The sequence below is a fragment of the Vicugna pacos genome, chromosome 1, assembly GCF_048564905.1.
Source record: "Vicugna pacos chromosome 1, VicPac4, whole genome shotgun sequence".
Lineage (NCBI taxonomy): Eukaryota > Metazoa > Chordata > Mammalia > Artiodactyla > Camelidae > Vicugna > Vicugna pacos.
Genome location: NC_132987.1, coordinates 5,352,377 through 5,372,594, shown reverse-complemented (window position 1 = coordinate 5,372,594; position 20,218 = coordinate 5,352,377). Strand labels below are relative to the sequence as shown.

Sequence of the window (20,218 nt, the reverse complement as noted above, 5' to 3'; positions counted from 1 at the left end):
AGTTATGTCTATTCAGTTTTTAAGGAATCTCCATACTGTTTTTCATAAGGGATGTGCCAAAATATGGAATGATCTTCCATTTTAAGAATCATATTAATTAAAATTTAACATGCATGATACAGGATGTTCACATGTCTGTTTTCAAAAGGTACATACCTGCATAAAAATGCCCCTATGTTATGGAAGCGCATTGGCTGCCCTTAGGAAGGTGGATTGGGAGGGAGAGGATCAGAGGTTGTAAGAGAAATTACTTCCAATTGTCTGTCCTGTTACACTTTAAATTTATTTTCACCTTGCAGAAAGTTCCTCTAAATTAACAAAATAAGAACCCCACAAAGTTTGCACTGTAATCCACAGGAAAAAGAAGGATTTTGGAAGTGAGGATGACAGTGAGCTAGGAGGCTGCGGTCAGAGAGCAGCGTTTCCGACTTGGAGATCATGCGTCTGTAGCGTCTCAGCACCAGCTCTCAGCCACAGTAACTGCTAGCTGATGTGGAAAGGAAACGAGTGTTGTTGATGAAAATAAATTTAGAGTATTTTATGTGATGTTTTTGTGCTTCATATTTGAGCTGGTTTACGAGCAGATTAATTTATGACCGTATTATGTACCGTGATGCCCTCGGTAAGCTAGACTTCACTGCATTTCTGTTCCCTCCGCTAGCCCGATGTACAATTCTAGACCTCATAAGTCTTTCTAAAATCGGCTGACCAAAAGTGGCAATTAATTTTTCTTTGTAAGTTCTTAGTTCTTTATAGTTTCCTTAATGAGTTTCCTTGAAAGAAAGCACTCTAAATCTTGTAGGGTCCTGTAGCTGTAATTACCACTGCATTGTAACTGGAGTACTCATGAAACAGCAGATTGTGATTTATCAAAATAAGTCCTTCGGAAAGCTCCGTTTCTTCCACTCAGAAAAGCTCAGTTACCACACAGACAATGGCGAGGGTAGATACGATGCGTTCTAAGTCTTGTGACTCAGTCACTGATGTGGAGAGGTTTGTTTTTTTTTAAATATAAATTGAATTAGATATCCTTTAGGAATTATAGAGAACTCAAAAGGAGTATATAAAAAAGCGGCAGGAACCCTGAGCTAGGGGGGAAGTTATCATTGTAGAAATCTGTGGCTGCTGCAGGTTGTGTTTGCCCCGGCTGCAGCGCAGGGCTGTGTGGAGGCATCTGGAACATGAGGTGCCTGCCTAGCCTGTTTGGCGCCACTGTCATGTCCTGGAGGGTGAGCAGAGTCACCACCCGTCTCTGCAGCATGCCGCTCTTCTACAGGTGAGTCTAGTGCACGTGTTCCACTGAGCGCTTGAAGAAATACTGCTTTTAGAGTCTACTTATTTTTAGATCATATATTTCGTAGTACTTCTAGAAACCAGAAGTGTCATAGAAATGCATTGATACTTGCATTCATCGCAAATTGTGAAATCTATGTGTAGGAAAATACATTTTCTTTGCTTAGTGTGCATTTGTCCCTATTTTTTAAAAATGTGCACGTGCGTGTGCGCACACACACTGAGTTGATTGTGAAGTTGTTCGGACACTAAACTCTAGCTGTTAACTAGGCAGCTAGGATACAGTGGAGCGGCCCACCCCTCTTTTACCTTCTTTTGTTTCCCTTTTGCTCCCCCACTACTAGGGAAAGGTAATTGGTGACAGTCGAGCTGGAGTGTGCTGGCATTGACTGTCCTTCGCCCTCGCTGCCTCCCTCAGGGCTTTTTTCTCTCCTCACTGTCTCCCCGCTGCCCACCATAGACATCTGGGCCTCGTGCAGATACATTCAGCTCTTCATTTATCTGCATTAATGGATAGGAACTAGGGCACATATAATCCCAAATGGTGGATAATCCAAAAACAATTAATACTTGGCTTTGAAATGTATTTAGTGATGTTTTAAATTGTTTTTACCTTCCTAATTAGATTTTGCTAATGTTGCCATTAGTTTGCATTCCCTGAACATCCCTGATTGGTTGAGGGTGGGGGGTGCACAGAACAATACAAAGAGACTGTGGGAACCCAGACTGATAGGACTTAATACTGAATTCAAGTTTTACTTGGATAGTTTCCATGTTGGTGATTGAAAGTTTGTTAGCATGTCATCTGGTCGAGGGCCTGGCGCAGAACCTGCTACATGGTTGAAATTCAGGAAGTACTTGTTAAATAAAGATCCCCACTGTCTGTCATGGCGGCCTTACTTGTGTTCAGATCAGGGCGAGCACAAGCCAGAGAGGGGGTCAGCAAGGAATGCCCCACGCTCTCCCCAGCCGTCCTGCCCCCTGCTTCATGAATACGAGTGTGGCCAAGTCACGGACGTTTTTCCAATAGCGTACTGACTCGTAGGCCGTTCAGCCAGCCTTTGAACCATAATAAAACGTGCATTTAAAATGTGATACCTCGAAAAATAAAGAGCTCCACTAAGAGGTGTCCGCCCCATGGTGCTCCTATACCAGATCTGCGGCGTCCGGGTGGAAGACAGATTTCAGGATGAGGGAGTCTCCCCGGGCCCTCTCAGATCGCAGTGCACAGCTGGCATAAAGGAGGACCACCCAGGTAAGAATAAGCAGAGGCAATACTTTAGCCTCTGCTGCCCAGATTAGTTCCCCCATAGTAGAAATATAATCCAGGGACCCTTCAAGAGGAAGATACACTATTCTTTTAAAAATGCAAAGAAATAATTTGAAATCGACACAAGGAGGCTGTGTGGTCCTTTGAGTAGACTATAACTTTGCATGACTACAGACAGCTAGAGCAAAATAAGCAAGAATACGGAGCACAAATCTCAATTGAAGGTCCATGGATCCTCTGGGAAATGGACTTGAAATGGTTTGCACATGAGTACGTGTGTGGATGGATGTGTGTGTATTTTAGGGGAGAGGGTTCCTAAACTTGATGAAATTCTCAAAGGGGGCCACAACCCTCTCTAATTATATAGAGAATGGAATTTAAGTGTCACTATTTTATACTTTTTATAAAGTTTTGTAAAGAGGAACACAACACACCCATTGCCACTACCTCTCAAACTCATCTGCATTCGGACTCAGAAGTATCAGAGGAAGTAACTTTGTGGAGCTGGAACTCCGGCTAGTTCTAGGCTGGACACAGGCCTGGGCTGAGAAGCCTCGAGTCCATACAGAAGGACTGGTGTGTAAGTGGGCAATGGCCAGGCTGTACAGGACCACGGGCCTCTAACCTGCATAAGAAGCCAAACTCTGCAGCAAAATCAGCCCAGAATGGTCAGGACTTGGACAGCGACTGCCAGCTTCCCTATTTTTGCCTGCTTCCAACTCAGGACCCACCAGGGAAAGCTAAATACGCTCCCCAAATCAATCACCAATGATGCTCATCTTCTCGATAGCCCAGTCACAGCCACACTGACAACCTCCAGTCAGGCGTGCCTACAGCCTTCCCTTGTCCGCGCTATAAAGCTTTCCCTCTCCTCTGACTGCCTTTGAGCCTTTGCCAAACACAAGTGATAGTAGCAGGTGCTCTTGTCAGAGCAAACTTTGTGTCGGTAGCCTCTGGTTATTCTTCCTTGGGTAGTCATCCTTCATTTCAGCTGTGCATTGAGATCTGAGAGGATCCAGGGAGACCCCTTCATCCTGAAATCTCTCTTACACCCGGACATCACGGAGCTGGTATAGGAGTGCCATGTGAGCAGACATCTCTTAGAGTTTAGCACTTTATTTTTCAAGGTATAACAATTTAAATGCATGTTTTATTTTAAAGACAGTTAGTCCCTTCTGAGCAAATTGATAGCGCAGAACCTTAGGGTGAGAACTGTTCACAGGTAACAGAATAGAAAATGCCAAATAGATGACATTCAGCTGGCTCCCAGTAGCACAGGGCTTCTGCATGGGGAGTAGGAAAATGCCCTTTGGGGTCCTGGTGGCAGTGGGGTTCTCCGCCCTGTGTGCACTGGTCTCTTCCCTTATGGGCGCTCTGTCTTTGCACTTAGCTAACTGGCCACGCCCTACCCCCTCCCAACTCTCCAACCTCCTTAGAGCTGATCACAAGAGGCCCAGGACAGCCAGTAGCTCAGTACTAAACACAAAGGACCTCAGTGTTCACTCTACTTTCGACTGAGATTGTATATAACTATCATAGTAAATTTCTGTTTAAAAAACATTGACTATAAATGTTAACATTTAAAATGTCACAACTTTTATGGCCTTGTATTGGCATTTCTTCATCTTGTAATATACTGGGAGTTTAAAAAAAAAAATCAGAGTGGCCCAGCTTCTCCCAGCCTTTGGGAAGCCTTCTCCCTCATGTATGTGTCTCTCCTTTTTATTGGATCATGTTTTTATAGTAATGTTTCCTGGGTGGAGGGGAAGTGTAGACGTTAGTAGAGACAGAATGCTAAGAGGGGTTTGGCTGTGTGTTTGCGTCCCGGCCGTTGGTCCAGTGACTGCACGTATGGAGAAAGCTGATAAGAAAACCCACACCCAGGACTGAGAGGAGATGTGAGCAGAAACCAGCGCCTCGTTTAGTGATGCTCACACTGTGATCTGAAGATCAGCAGCATCAGCAACTCCAGGGAGCCGGTTCAGAATGCAAATCATCAGGCCCCATCCCGGTCTCAGCGTCAGAGTCTGAAACTTCGAGGATGGGTTCTGGCAATCTGTGTTGTAATAACCCTCCAGGCAAATCTGATGATGCTAAAGTTTGAGACCATTACTCTAATTAAAAGAGTCATCCAGTAGTTTAAGCCTTTTCTCTTCTCCTAGAATAACATTTTACATGAATGCCTGGTGGGTTTTAGGAGCCCTGACAGCTGGCACCAAAATGAGGAAGAAACAGGGATCAGTCACCTAGTCCATGGCTCCCCAAACTTTAATCTACACAGAGATTCCCTGGAGGTCTTGTTAAAATGAAGATTCTGATGCAGCAGGACTACACTGGGGGCCTGCGTTTCTAATGAGCTCCCCAGTGATGGTGCTGGTCCTGGGATCACCCTTTGAGGGCAAGTCCCGTGGACTCCAGGCCCCAGCTGCAGAGCATCTGAGGTCTAGGCGAGCAGCAAGCCAGAGTTCAGGAAGTGAAGGGAGAAGGTCCACAGGACTTGGGCAGCCTTGACCCATTCCTCTATAAATGTGATCAGTTACTACTTAGAGTGCATGTCTAAGAAGCCCTCTAGAGGTGAGAGGAACCAGGGAGATGTCTGATGAGCAGCTGGGAGGCCCGTGAGAGAGCAAGGATGCAGCCTCAGGATCAGGAAGACCCCTGACTAAGAAGGGCTGCCCCCGGGAGGAGGAATCATAATAATTTAAGAAATTCGTGTTAGCCACCTACTCTCCGTCAAACACCATGACCCCAGGGAGCTTGTGATCTGCTGGAGAAGAAGAGAAACCGAACTGTCAGGAACTGACCCTTTAGCTGCCCAGGTAAGCCATAAGAGTAGAGAGGTTACTTCTCAGCAGCTTCCACCCCCGTCGTCCTCCTGAGTCGGGGCTAAGATTCCAGCTGCACCCTGGTTAGCGTCTACAGCAGGGTTCTCAGTGAGGGCACGTCCTGTTCATGTAACCAAATCTCCATTGGGCTCTTTCTTGCTATCTTTCAAGAGCTTTATTTGAATTGGCTGGTAAATCACACATCCTAAAGTTACTCTGTCCTTGAAATACTATACTTAAAATCAAAATAGGAGGTCTACCTCTGAAAGAGGGGTACATGAGTGTGAGTGTGTATATGTGAAAATGTTCAGGGATTACACAGCCTCAAAACATGACGGTCACCCTCTGTGCCCCACACTCTCACGAGCATCTTTTACCTCTGGAAAAGCCCAGATACACAAGGCTTTGCTTTCCATTGAGACTATTTTTGCAAAGGGCATATTATAGTTGCTCTGACAAAACAGCTTCAAACACTTGCCAAAGAGAATAAATTACAGTAGGAATGGGTGATAATTATTAGGAACTTATTTTTGGAAGAAGAAACCTTCCTTAATAGAGGGCTATGTACTGCCCTCTGAAAGGAACAGAGAATTTTCCCCAAAGTCAAAAATACCCTTTTAACAATTGATGCACATATGGGGGTTAAATTAGGTTTAACATGTATTCCCAGAGAGCCAAATTCAAGCTGATTCAACTCGTGAATCACAAGGACTACCGCAAAAGCAAATTTCAGTTCTTTAGAGAGGATAACTAATTTGAATTTGCAGTTCCTTTTGTTTTGAAGCCGAGTTTGATGGGCTTGAAGTATTTACATCTTTCTGTAACCCATGCAGATCCCAAATATTTTTAACATCAAATTGAAATAATTGACTAGATTAAAAAAAAAATAGCAAACAGGTGAAGCATCTTCCAGTAACACATTCTACAAAGCTGTTAGAAGAATCATAATGTAAAATTAGGGGAAAAAGTGATTTATTTTGGCCTCCCTCTTTTGTGGCTTTACTCTCCAAAGAAGTTAGAATTAAAGATCAGAATGCATTGTGACCCTAATTATAATAACTGCAGTATTTGGTTCTAGTTTTAAGACTGTTTTCACAGAGTTGATATTAAGGAAAACTCAGAATAAATTAAGTCAAAAGGAACTGAGTACAAAGGAACCCAATATAAGAAGAGCCTAAACTCAGTCAAGGAGGTGGGAGCCACAAAGATGAACCCTTGGGTTTGCTTTTATTTTTCTCTGATCCAAACACAGAATTTGGATTCTGTGTTTATTCTCTACCAGGCATGGATTATTTAAAAATTAACTGTTAGCTTTGAAGAGTACAAGTGAGCAGAAAGCAAAAGTCAAAATTAATACCATTGAGCAAAAATCTAACATTGCTCTTTTGTGTTCCGGTATGCTTACCCAGTGCTGTCATTTCGTGATCACGGGTTACTTAAGATGCCCTGATAATGTTTGTTAAGTTAAATTGAATATACCCTTTCTGTTTCACTTGTTCTTCTAAAGTGGCTATACCTGTATCTCAGAAGAAAAAAGAAATGAATTTCTAGTATATTAACATACTTTCTGCATGTCTAGCTCACTACAGCCTTGTTGGATTAAGGCTGTGTTTATTTAAAGCTCAGTCCAACTGATCATTTTCATAAACTGACTGGTAAAAAATAGATTTCTCTTGGTGTTTCCATGGGTCATTCACCAAGCAATAACACCATCAGGAGTTACTGATCCTTGGGGGATAAGCAGCTTAATTATACAGAAATTTGAAACAGAGAATACTGGTATAAGTACAAACATAGAGACTGTCCTGTCTTTGAGTGGTTTATTATTAAATTTAATACTTAAGATGGCCCTTTTGGTTTGTGTAGATTTTAATTACTAAGTAGGTCTGCTAAAATATGAATTATTGTATTATCACAAGTGATAAAATGTATATGGTTACGAGCATTGCAATCTGCAGGTGTAACGTACATAAAGCAAGATTAATAGTATCAGGCAATTAAACTGAAGCTAAAAGAAAGGTTTAATGCTACCCTTAAGTGTAACTTAAACTCTCGCTAAATATTTTTAACTGCAATAAAAGCATTTTAATTTTAGGAGTGACTTCTTTGTAAGACTTCATTCCTTAGAGTAAGTTTTCCTTTCTAAGAATAATTTCTGTTGGTAGCTCATTCCATAAAGAACTGATTTTTTTCCCCTTGGCTTTTAAGCTCAATGAAGAAAGCTCAAAACAGCACAGGACATTTTGTGTGTGGTGAATATGTGTTTGAACTTAATCTAATTGGGATTTAAATGATTAAATTATTGATAAGGTCATTGTTGGTCCCAAATCATTCCATTAGTCATAAGGTACTTCTTAAATATTTTGAGAATTTGGCCTTAATTTCCCTGTAATTGTACATAAAATAGAAGAAACTGTATTTTACTTTAATATCTTTCCATGTACAACTAGCTAACAACTTAAGTAAAAGAAACATGCTAGGCATCTAATAATTTTTTCTTCTGTAGTTCTGGTTTTTTTTTTTCCCACCTCCTGAATTATTTTTTGTTGCCACTAACAAGACCAATGCCTGTATTTCCGATTTAATTACACCTTTGCTTCTCAGTAGCATGACAGGTGGCTTTACAGTGAGTTTAACAAGACCTTGGTAAACACATAAAGCACTTAGCAAAGTGTACAGAGCTCTTTACAAAGAACCTTCTAGATATCTCTCTCTCACACACACACACGCGCGCACACACACACACACACACAGAATTTGGTCCTTGCCATGGAACGGTTTAGCAGTGTAGTTGGCAAGGTGAAACTTCAGAAATGAAGCAACGTAAAATATTTGTAAAGCAGCACATCGCAGGTTGCGCATTAAGTGTGAGAGTACTGGAGACTTGCATCGTGCACAGCTTTGAAGATGAGCGTTACTCCGTGTCGAACCCCAGGTGTCTGCACCCCCACTCCCCAGCGCTGCGGGGCCACTGCTGCACGTGTGTGTGTGTGTGTGTGTGTGATCACCTCTGCAGCTATGCCAACACAACCTGAACAGTAGGAAAGTTGCAAGAGAAGGCGTTTGGGCAAGAACTGGGCATTTTGTTATAGAAATAATAAGAATAAAAATTATTTCTTTTAAAAAGCTACTTAGTTCCTTTTTTTTGCTCTTGTCCTGTCTGTGATGGAACCGAAGCTGTGATTGGCCATAAGAAAATGAGAGGAATTTGAACTTTAGGGGAAAGGGGAAAAGATCGCATTGTATTCTCCTCTGTGGTGTGTATTAACCTTCATCAGGTTTTTTGGGGGTGGGGTTTTGTTTATTTCCTATGTGATGTTTATTGTATTGTGATAAATGCCACCTTTTTTCAAAAGTCATTTTTATTTCAATAGGAGATACTAGAGAAAACATAGGGAAAAATTTTTCTCTACACAAAATAAGACTAAGCAAAAGCAGTCTTTCAGGAAACAGCAGCAGCAATTGCTAAGTGGGCTTATTCAGATAAAGAAAGCATTCAGATAACCTCTGGGAATGAAAGGCACAAATTCAGGGCATGATTTTACAGGTGTGGTACTTGAACTTTGTATTGGCATCCGAATTTGAACCAGAAGAATCAGTTAAATGTCAGAATTTTCAATTTTGAAAATTCCAAAATTTGCCTATCCATCAAACCAAGATAATTATTCTTTGTTTGTTGACTTACATTTTTCAGCTTTATTGAAGTATAGCTGACAAATAACATTTGTAAGCTATTTAGCATACGTCATGACGACTTGATGTACACTTGTGCACGTTGTGAAAGGATTCCTACCACCTGTGTGATGAACATGTCCATCACCTCACCTGGTTATTTTGTGTGTGTGAAATCAAAGTTCTACTCTAAGCAGATGTCAGTTACACAGCGTTACTGATGATGGTCACCATTAGATCCTCATCAGTTTGTTCCGTTGATGAATTTTTCTCCTGGTTGTGTCCATCGGATAAGTGAATCACCACATTCTAAATGTTTTTGTCACTTAATAACACAAATGTAATTATCAATTCCAGGGTCCTTTAGACAAGTGCCCCAGATGGTTTAATCCGGGTGCTTTTTGCTTTGCCCCTTCCCTCTGCCTCCCCTGATGCTTTTTTCAAGACCAGTTACTTGTTTGTAATAAAGAAGAGCAACCTGTTTAATTTAGAGATGTTTTTGTACTTCTTAAAACAGTACATGTTAGCATTTGTAATTTGAAAGAACTAGAAGTGTTTAGAGAAATAATGTTTTATCCGAAACCATATAAATATAGGCATATTAGACAAAATATATATATATTTTGTTTGTTTTAGTCACATCTCTTATTAGTAGTGGAGTAAGAATTGAAAAGTAGATAAAAGTCATCAGCAATAAAAATTTATCCTTTTTAAAGAATAAATGTTACTTTGGCATTAAATTTTTCTACTGAAAACCCAAGTAACAGTTTAAATTGTAGTTGAAAATACAATTTAATTATTATTCAGTTGATTCATTTGGTAAGATGAATAAAAGAACTCAAGTACTTGATCATATGGTTCTTAATAAACTGTGATACTTATGTGTGATTATACACTATTTTGTCACAGCTTTTTGATTCCTCCCTAAATGTAATACTCCCTGAAAAAAGTAGTATTTGAATTTTTTTGGCCTCACTTTAACCTCACAGATGGTTATATTTGATTTTGAATTTTGCAAAGAACTAATATCTCTTAACAAATTTTTGAAAAATTTCTTCTATTTCTGTACTATTTGGTAGTACTAGAAATTTGAAATTTTTTATTCTTCACTGTGTGCCAGAATCACATGGAATTCTAGCTAAAGTTCCTAGAGAAGGGCTTAAGTAAGAAAATTATAGCCACATGTATAAAATTAGAAGTAAATGAATAAAAAGTATCAAAGTGAATTACTTTAATTTTCTTGTAAGAATTAGACATAAATAGCTTAGCACTTACCTAGAGTCTGAAGTGTTACTATTTATGATATATAATTAAATACAGACCTTGTTTAGTATTCTCATTAGCTTCTGATGTCTGTTTTGCAGCATAGGTACGCATTTTCCTAGCCATAGAGATGACTACATTGTGAAAAATACCTCTAGAAAGATAACCTTGCTGTTAAGGTATATCTATTCTAAAGTTAAAAATTAAGTATCACTATATGTTTCCTTTGAAATAACTGTCTATGCTTGACAAAAAAAAAATATATATATATATCTTATGGGAATAGTTTTACATAAGAGTGAAATGTGAGAGGGCATTTTTCTGTTTGTCTGTAGTAATTTGTCTTATGACCATTTGCAAAGGTTCAGTTAACCCGTCCCCCCAAAAAAAATCAGTAGTAGTATAGAATTTTGTTTGGAAACAATTTGGAAAATTGTTATTTTTAACTCATAACCTTACATACGCAGTAACAGACTAATATATATTCATTTTTCTCTTTGCCTTTTAGAGATTTTTGGTTTCTGTTACATGTGAAAGATTTCTACCCTTTTCAAATATCGTACTTGTGTTTTATGCATATAGGAATAAAGTTTAATGATTGTCGCCTAATTATGAAACTACCAAACTGATTTGAAAGCTTAAAATTTGGATTTGACTGTATTATATTTTTGATATATAATATTTGCTCAGTGTGATCATTCAAAAATTATATATTGTTTCACAGTTACTGGAGAAAATGGTTCCTCTTTATATTACTCTCAGAAGTACTGCTTGCTGAATTTGGGTTTTGTTTCTCCCCAGACGGTGGGTACGGCTGCTGTTTGGACGAGAGTTCCCCCTGCAGGATCTCCTGGTGGTCTGGGACGCCTTGTTTGCAGATGGCCTCAGCCTGGGTTTAGTGGATTATATTTTCATAGCCATGTTACTCTACATCCGAGATGCTCGTAAGTGTCAGTGACCTTGCCAACAGTCAAGTAGGTGGTCCTGAGTTTTTTAACTGTGTCTTATCTTTTAAATTTACTTTATGTTTTATTTCGAATTATCATACCTGCATTTTTATAGTAGGCAATATATCAAAGTTTCAAAGGCACAAACTAAATATAGATTTTGTTAGTTATCCATGTACCTGTTGGGAGATGTGGGTGATTTTATCCTGAGAGAATTGGAATATTCTCCAGAACCATTTTTCTAAACACTTTATTCCTGCTTTAATCTCCTCATTACACACATTTGGGAAACATACATATAAAAAGCCGGTGTCTCGGATATGTTTAGAGCTCCACCTTCTGACAGGTAGGGAGTATTCAAGAATATTTATCAGGAGACTGGAGCTGTTTCTGTAGTATCAGCAACATGCCAATAAGAAATCAGTATTTCATTTAAAGATCTTTTAACTTATTCCCAGCTATATTTTGGCCAAATGTATTTGTCAGTAGAGTGCCAGGTGGTAGGTGGATTCCCGTCTCATCAGACCCACCTTCGGGTGCTTGCCATGGCTGGGAAGTCGGTGCCAGTCCCGTTTGAGAGTCTGATAATCCTCTGCTTGAAGGAAATATCAGAGCATGTTTTAAATTTCAAAATACCTCAAATGGTTTTCCTTCTCTGAAAAATAATCGCAGTCCACAAAACAAGATTTGTAAGCCAAAATATAATTAGGAAAGATTACACAAAGTGATGATGAAATAGGAAATAAGAAACTACCAGAAGGGTGGGACGTTGTCAGAAGCACATAAGCTGCTCGGAGTCGCTCATAGTCCTGGCTGCTCACTTGTTGTGTGGCTCCGTGTTTGTTCGCTGAGTACCAGGCGAGCCAGATGCTCTTGCTGGGCCTCTGGAAACACTAATAATGTTCTTTAAATTCTAGATTATACTTTTTTAATTCCCCCCATATTACTTAAATGAATAAGTGACAGGAGCACCACATTTTATCCAGAACTTGTGGTTTTTTGTTTGCTTGTTTTTTTTTATTTTTTTATTTGTGCCTTGAAGATCAGATGGTTGGGGCTTTGCCACACAAAGTGAAAAGTTCCTTTCTTCTGAGTGAGAGCTAGCTGTGTAAGAACATGGAAATTATAAGAGGAAACATCTGGGAAGAAGAGAAGGATGTTTGAGTAGATTTGATGAACAATAGAGTTTAGGATATTCAAGACTAATCTCTCATTTTAAAGTTGTATGATTTTAATATAGTGTATGTGAAAAACCAAAGGATTGAGAAGCCTCTTTTAGTTAAAAAAAAATGCTTTTGGATATTTTCCCAAAGTTTCTGAGTCAGACAGCTTTCGAAATGTATTCTGATTTTCACTGGTGTTAAACAATTATTTACTCCTTTCTTAACTTTGATTCATCAGAACTGTATTTTAATTTAATTACCCTGTTTCCTGTGCTAAGATCTACTTTTAAAAATCAGTTTCATAAAACCCTTGTATGTTTTTCATCCCCGCACTGATGACATTATAAAACACACAGGCACAATGGGAAAATGCGGGGGTAATGAATTTGTTTATTTCAATATTGAGTTTCAAAATTATTTCAAAATTAAGCACATTATTTCAGTTTACTCAGTTAAATCCCTAACAGTGGGTAAGAGTTCCTAAAAATAGGGTGACTATTAAGTATTTAAGGGGCACTACCTCTGTCCTCAAGAAGTTTACCAACTATTAGGAAAGACTGACGTAATTAATTTCAAACTAACATATCTGGTACTGAATAAGGGATCTGCATTCCAGGCAGAAGGAACAGCATGAACAAGGCTAGGAAGTAAGAAACAGCTCAGTGGGGGGTTGTGGATGTGTTTTTATTTCTACAAGCTGTTTGGTATTCTTAGAGTGCAAAGGGAGAGTGACTAACTGGCTGTGAGGCTGAAGACATGAACAGGAATGGGACCACAATGAGAGTCTTAATGCTGTAGGTGATGGGACGCTGCTGAAAGGTTCAGAGCAGGAGAAGTGTGGTCAGTTTTAGATCACTCCGGCAGCACTGTGGAAATGCTAGACTCGAAGGAGACAAGATCAGAGCGAGGAAATCAGATGAAAGGTTATGACCATAGTCCAGGAGGAAAATAATAGATTAAAGAGATCTTCAGAACTGCAGTCCACATGTCTTAGTGATGAAATCTAATGGGCGAGGGTGAACTGGGGGTCTAACATGATCCCCGGCTTTGTGAGCTGACTGGCTGGGTAATACATATAACTTGGCAGGAAATAGAAGGACCGGCAGGTTTTAGGAATGGATATGATTGAGTTTGGGCCATGCTGAATCTGAGATGCCCATAGGAAATCAGATGTGGAAAATAAAGCTCCCTGTCAGTATCAAGGCTGCAGGTTTATTTTTGCAAATGGTAAATAGGTATGTGTTAGTTAACACCACAGCAGTGGGTGTGATCTCCTAAGAACAGAGGGCTGCATATCCCAGTTTGAATGGCGAACAGTCTGGGTTTACACCTTTTAGGAAGAGTAGGAATAGTTAACACTGCCCTTTTCCACTCTCAGAGGCATCCCATTAGGATCCTAAGATTAGATGGTCTGTCTGCACAAGGTGGTGCTCCCAGCAGGTGAACGTGGGCAGAGCTGAAACTCCGTGTCTCTCATTGTCAGTATTTCAGAGGCACCAAAGAAGGAAGAGCTTGTGTTGTGACCTCACAAAATTGTGTTCTCTGAGCTGAGAGAGGTAACACGGTCAGGAGTGCTGAGGTGCAGTAAGGCAAGCCTGGCAAAGCACCCCCAGACTTGGCCCCGTGGAGGGACAGGCATTGGAGACCTTTGTCAGCGTGGACTCAGTGGGCTGGACAGGTGGAGCAGAGACTGGGTTGGGGGGCTGAAGAGTAACTGGACAGCTAAGAATTCTAATAGCCTTTTCTGCCATTTTTGTTGTTGTTTGTATGCATCACATTTTCAACTAAAAGTCAACTAAATAAAAAGAATGCAGAGATAGCAAGCGCAGAGTAATCTTTAAAGAAAGTCACTAGGGAAGGGAAGAGGAAGCTGTAAGGAGGGTCAGCGTGGGGTAGGGAGGGTTGGATGGCCGCCTTGGGGGTGAGACGGGGCGCCGGAGATGGAGTGAGCTGACGGAGATGTGTCCTCCTCAGCCCAGTCTGGGCAGCTCCTCCAGGGATCAGCACTAGTCTTTTTTCCCCTCCTGTTCCAAGGATGGGATCTATGAAAAGATAAATTATCTTGTTTACTTGATGTTTTTCCTGTTTCTTACTCGTTCTTCACACCCATTCCTCCACCGCAGTGAGAGGATGGATTTTGTCTCAGTTTCCCTCCTGTATCCCAGCATCAGACAAGGCTGGGTGCAGAGTAAATATTTTTTGAGTGAAATAAGAGAAGAAACCAGGGCCCCGAGGCAGTGGGGCGAGGTCGTGGGTCCTGTGGAAGACTGGCCGTGGAACAGGCATGAAAGACAGTGCTGGTCTGGGCGGGTTTGGGGAGTAGGCCAGCTTATAGGCGAAGACAGACAGGGAGGTGCTCCATGCCTGATGAAGGACCGAGCGCAGCTGTCTGCTGGGGGCTCGGGGGGTGTCCCTGAGAAGTGTGGAGGGGTGGCTGACTAAGATGAGCTGTTGACCATCCTACAGAGACAGACAGCGGGCAGTGGCACCAGACCTCAAGATTCTCTTTTCCCCGCCGTACTTGCCAAGCAAGATTCGAAGAGGGAGATCATGATCCAAGCTTCAAGGTGGCCCACGTCCAAATAAGCCAGGCAGGCTGAGGACATTTCCTGAGTGGGTGAGGATGTGTTGGGAGAGCAGTGTGGCCAGGAGAAGGCCACTAGGATGTCAGAGTCCAGGGATTACAGGGAGGGTGCGAAGCTGACAGCATCAGAGGTTGTAGTCAGATGGGGACATGGAGCAGTTCTGGGTGTGACCTGGATGGTCAAAGTTCATGAAGGGGCAGTAGGTCCCTGGGGCAGTGGAAGGGTTGGCAGGGAGCTGAGCTGTCTGTCTGGTCCTCCATGGGCACCGTCCCAAGAATCATGAAAGGAAAAGATGGAGAAGCAGCACAGTGACCCGGCCGTGGAAACATCAAATAAATGCAGAAGAGTGGCCAAGAAAACAACTGCCATTCAGTCATTCATTCAAGGAGTCAGCCATTCAACCAGCATTTACTGAGTGCCTCCCATTTGCCAGCAACCATGGTGCCCACATGACAGTAACGAAGGGGCGGGGTGGGAGGATAGCTGCATGGCGTGAGCTTCAGATGACGAGGGAGTGATAGGGAGCAGTGGTTTGGGGACAGAACAGGGAGCGAGGCAGCGTCCCCCCACCCCACCTCAGGGCTGGAGGTTGCACGGGCAGCAGTGGTCAGGAGGGCTGGGCTCAAGGGGAAAGGCGTTGTTCCTCAGGGACAAGCACTGTGAGGGAGAAAAGGAGCAGGAAGAAGACACGGAACAGGATCAGGTGGAACGCGTGGAAGGGCAGTGCTAATAAATGCGCTTGCATCTTAGGTCATGGTCAACAAGAGGACAGCCTCAGCATTCCACATGCAACACTGGTGTCACATTTTTATTCCATCTCTGGATTTGGACTCATAATGCCCTGACTGGGGCACCCAGGGTGATGTCCAGTTACACCCGGTAGTTTTCAGGCTCATTCGCTCAAAAAGTTGCAACTGAACACCGCTGTGCCATGCTCTGGGCACCACATGTGTTCTTTTGGAGCTATAGGTGAGGTATTTGTAGCTCAAAGCATGTCACACTTGGGGAAACTAACTGAGCCTTCTTTCAATGACAGCAGTCCTCACTTGGGGTCCATGCCTCCCAGGGGTTCAGTGGAGGGCTTCCAAGAGCCTGTCATCATCTTGATGCTGTTCGTTTCCCTGAGTCAAGGGTGTGTATTTTCATCATCTTCTCAAAGGAATATCTAACCCACCGCCAAAAGAAGAGGTTAAGGTTCAGTGTATCCAGTTCAAAATCCTGATTTTATAGGCACAGATAATGAGGACTGTTATGGATTGAACTGCATCCCCCAAAAAGATACACTGAAGTCCTAACCCCTGGTGCTTCACAGTATGATATGACCTTACTTGGAGACAGGTTGGCGCAGGTGTAATTAGTTAAGATGAGATCGTACTAGAGTAGGGCGGGCCTCTCATGCAGTATGAGTGGTGTCCCTGTAAGAAGCAGAAAATTTGGACACAGTCGTGCGCAGAGAAGACAGCGTGAAGACACCTGGGGAGGATGATGCCATGTGAAGACGGGGCAGAGGTTGCGCCCACAAGCCGAGGAGTGACGAGGGTCCCCAGCCTCACCGGAAGCTGGGAGGACGGCCTAGAACAGGCTCTCCCTCAGAAGGTGCAAACCCTGCCCACGCTGGGAGCTGGAAGAGACCTAGACGGAGTTGTCCCTACAGCTTTGAGAGGGACCGCAGCCCTGCCAAGACTGATTTCAGACTTTTCGACTCCAGAACTGTTAGCTGATGCATCTCTGTTGTTTCATACCGTCCAGGACTGGTGCTTTGTTACAGCCGCCCTAGCAGACGAGCAGCGCCCCTGGCAGTTGAGTGACTCAGAACAGTCACCTGTGGGGTCAGATCCCAGTGTCCCTGTCAGTTCTCATTCTGCTCTCCTCACCACTGTCAGCGTCTCATATTTAACTTTTAGCAAAAGTAGTCTTACAGTTTTCTTCATTCACCTTGAACAAAGCTTTCATTCTTCTGGGAAGCAGTGCAGTCAGACAAGTGTAGTATTTAACCACTTAATACATTTCTTTTTTTTAATTCTTTTTAATTGAAGTATACTTGTTTTACAATGCTGTGTTAGTTTCTGGTGTCCAGCACAGTGATTCAGTTATACATATATATTCCTTTTCATATGCTTTTTCACTATAGGCCATTACAAGGTATTGAATATAGTTCACTGTGCTATACAGTAAGATCTTGCTGTTTACCTATTTTATATTTAGTAGTTAGTATCTGCAATTCATGAACTCCTGATTTATCCCTCCACCACCCTCCTTTCCCCCGGTAACAATAAGTTTGTTTTCTATGGCTGTGAGTCTGTCATTTCTTTGAAATGGCACATTCTTTATGAGGCCTCAGAGGTGGAGCCCAGCGTCCGTATTTAGAGATTGGGAAGCCAGCTCTGGGCCACAAGGCTGGTGACAGACAGATGGTCCTGGCATCACCTCTTCCATCCCTCAAACCGTGCCTCGATTTTATTAAGTAAAAGTAAAATTTCACATTGGGGAAAAAAAACAGTACAAAAACTATCTGTACAGATTTTAAAAGTTACCTTTGAAATGATTGTCAAATGACTGCTCTTCAAACGAGACTTTTGCTTTACCAACAATACATACAGAGCAAGATTAGTATGAATAGAATGATCCCCAAGCAATGTAATCATACTAGCAACATGTTTACTTTCTTATATGTTAAAAGCAGTCCTTTTTGGATTCTTGGCTGGATTATGTGGGTTAAGACTGTGCAAAAATACGATATACGATAGCCCAGACATGGAAGCAACTTAAATGTCCATCGACAGATGACTGGATAAAGAAGTAGTGGTGTATTTACACAATGGAATACTGCTCAGCCATAAAAAAGAGTAAGATAATACCACTTGTGGCAACATGGATGGACCTAGAGATGGTCATTCTAAGTAAGCCAGAAAGAGAAAGAAAAATACTGTATGATATCACTCATATGTGGAATCTTAAAAAAAAAAAAAAGGCACTATGAACTCATCTGCAGAACAGAAACAGACTTGCAGACATGGTAAACAATCATGGTTACCTGGGAAAGGGGGTGGGAAGGGATAAATTTGGGAGTTTGAGGTTTACAAATGTTAGCCACTATATATAAGAATAGATTTTAAGAAAAGTTTCTTCTGTAGAGCACAGGGAACTATGTTCAATATCTTGTAATAACCGTTAACGAAAAAGAATATGAAAACTAACATATGTACTTACATGCATGACTGGGACATTGTGCTGTACACTAGAAATTGACACATTGTAATTGTACTTCAGTTTAAAAAAATTAAAATGAAATTTGTACGTCATCAAAACAACAACAAGAAAAGACTATGCAAAAAAGTTAGGAGATAAGGAGTTGTCATCACCATTACTCCTACCACATTGTTTTTGCTAACCGACTTCACACTGTATCTCACTCATGTGGTTCTTCCTCCCCCTGGCTCTGTGTCCCTAAGTCTCACTCCTGGTTCATGCCTGGAGTAAGGTCGCTTTCCCCCAGCCTCCCCTGATCACTCTTGCCCTCACCGATCGCTCACGTTTACAGTCCTGTAGGGTTTTACTCAGGACCACTCAGTGCAACATGTTTAACTAGATGTTGTTCTTCCTGAGCGTGTGAGTCCCATCTTCCCAACCAGACTGCACACTCCTCAGGACTAGGACCACTGCTCCGGGTCCTCCCTGCCCCTCGGAGCATCGGAAGCTTTTCATGTGGTCATTTAGCATCCGGGGTGACCCCGGATGGAAGAGCCCCTGAGACCAGGGGTGGGGGGCATGAATTTGTGTGCCCTCGCTGCTGAGAAGACAGGCGCCCGGAAGCTTTTTTCCACGTGGCTTTTTTAAAGAAAGCTTTGTCTACTTAAATTAAGTACGTAAAGTTTTTACATCCTTTTATTTATTTAAACTTTTGTTTTCCACTAGTATCAAAGAAAAACATTTTCTCTCATTTACCATGTCACATACCTTTTTGTCTTGTAAATTGTATTAATAGCTAAAACATTATAATCATATCCATTAAACAGCAGGTTTTCCTAACCCAAAAGCCTCTCTCAAATGTTTATTGTCTCTTTTAATTTACTTTCTCTCTGAACACTTTGTAAATGGAAAAGTTTCCTTTTGGCATTTCTGCCCGCTTCCTGCCTTGTTTCCCAGCCAGCGTTGGCATGTTACAGCACGTTAATTTTTCCTGGGTTTTCTGTAGGGGTCTCTGTAAGTCATTTCTTGGCCTGGCCTGGTGTGGCAGTTTTCCTGTTTGTGGTTTAAAACATCGTTCCTTTTTATTTCATTTTAGATCTCTACTTACTCCTCAGCCACTGTCTCTCTGCCCGTGTTTCCATCTGTCCTGCCGCAGAATTTCTATTTCTTTATTTTCTCGTTAAGAGCATGTTCAACATTATACTGATGTCACAGTACAGTCTATTTCAGCTACAAATTGAATTGATTTCTTTTCTGAAAAAGCTTTACCCAAACTCAAGCTAGAAACAAACTCTCTCAGATCACATAGTGACATGCCACAGAGTTTTTATCAAAAGCACAAATTGGTGGTCTTATTTTTGAAGGAATGTTTAGCAGTTCCTGACTGCCAGCATGCTTCCCTCTCAGACATTAAATAGTGTCAGTCATTTTTGTGACCATCTCAGATGTAGATATAAATGGACCCTTTGGGCTACAAATGTACCGTTTGTATCACTTTACATTTTAGTTTTAAAATCTTTTAAAATTTCACTAATGTAGGCTGACAAAGACCAGAATAGCACATTGTCTTTTTTTGTTTTTTAATGTTCAGATTTTTTTTTTAAAAAGCAGACTTTATTTTTTAGGGAATTTGTAGGCTCACTTCCCACATCCCCCCGCCCCCACATCCACATCCGCCTCCTCACCACGGGCGTCCATCTGTTACAGGGGCTGAGCCTGCCTTGACCTGTCGTCATCACCCAGGGTCCACGGTTGGCTGTACAGTTCGCTCGTGGTGGGACATTCTGTGGGTTTGGACGAATGTATGACACTTATCCACCATTATGGTGTCATACAGAGTGACCCCCTGCCCTGCAGTCTTCTGTGCTCCACCCATTCATCTCTCCCACCCTCTAACCCGAGATGACCACTGATCTTTTTATTGTCTCCATGGTTTTACCTTTTCCAGAATGAAGTGTAGTTGAATGATACAGTGTGTAGCCATTTCTGATTAGCTTCTTTCACTTAGTAC

The 20,218-nt window shown here is 41.7% G+C and overlaps 1 protein-coding gene across 2 annotated transcripts in view; it reads left to right on the top strand.

Annotated features, from left to right (window-relative positions):
* Nucleotides 1-20,218, top strand: part of TBC1D5 (TBC1 domain family member 5) — a 497,763-nt gene that overhangs the window by 348,742 nt on the left and 128,803 nt on the right. For both annotated transcript variants that reach the window (XM_072946459.1, XM_072946400.1), the window contains exon 15: nt 11,125-11,267. In XM_072946459.1, coding sequence (XP_072802560.1) covers nt 11,125-11,267 — 143 coding nt within the window. The remainder of the gene's footprint in view (nt 1-11,124; nt 11,268-20,218) is intronic.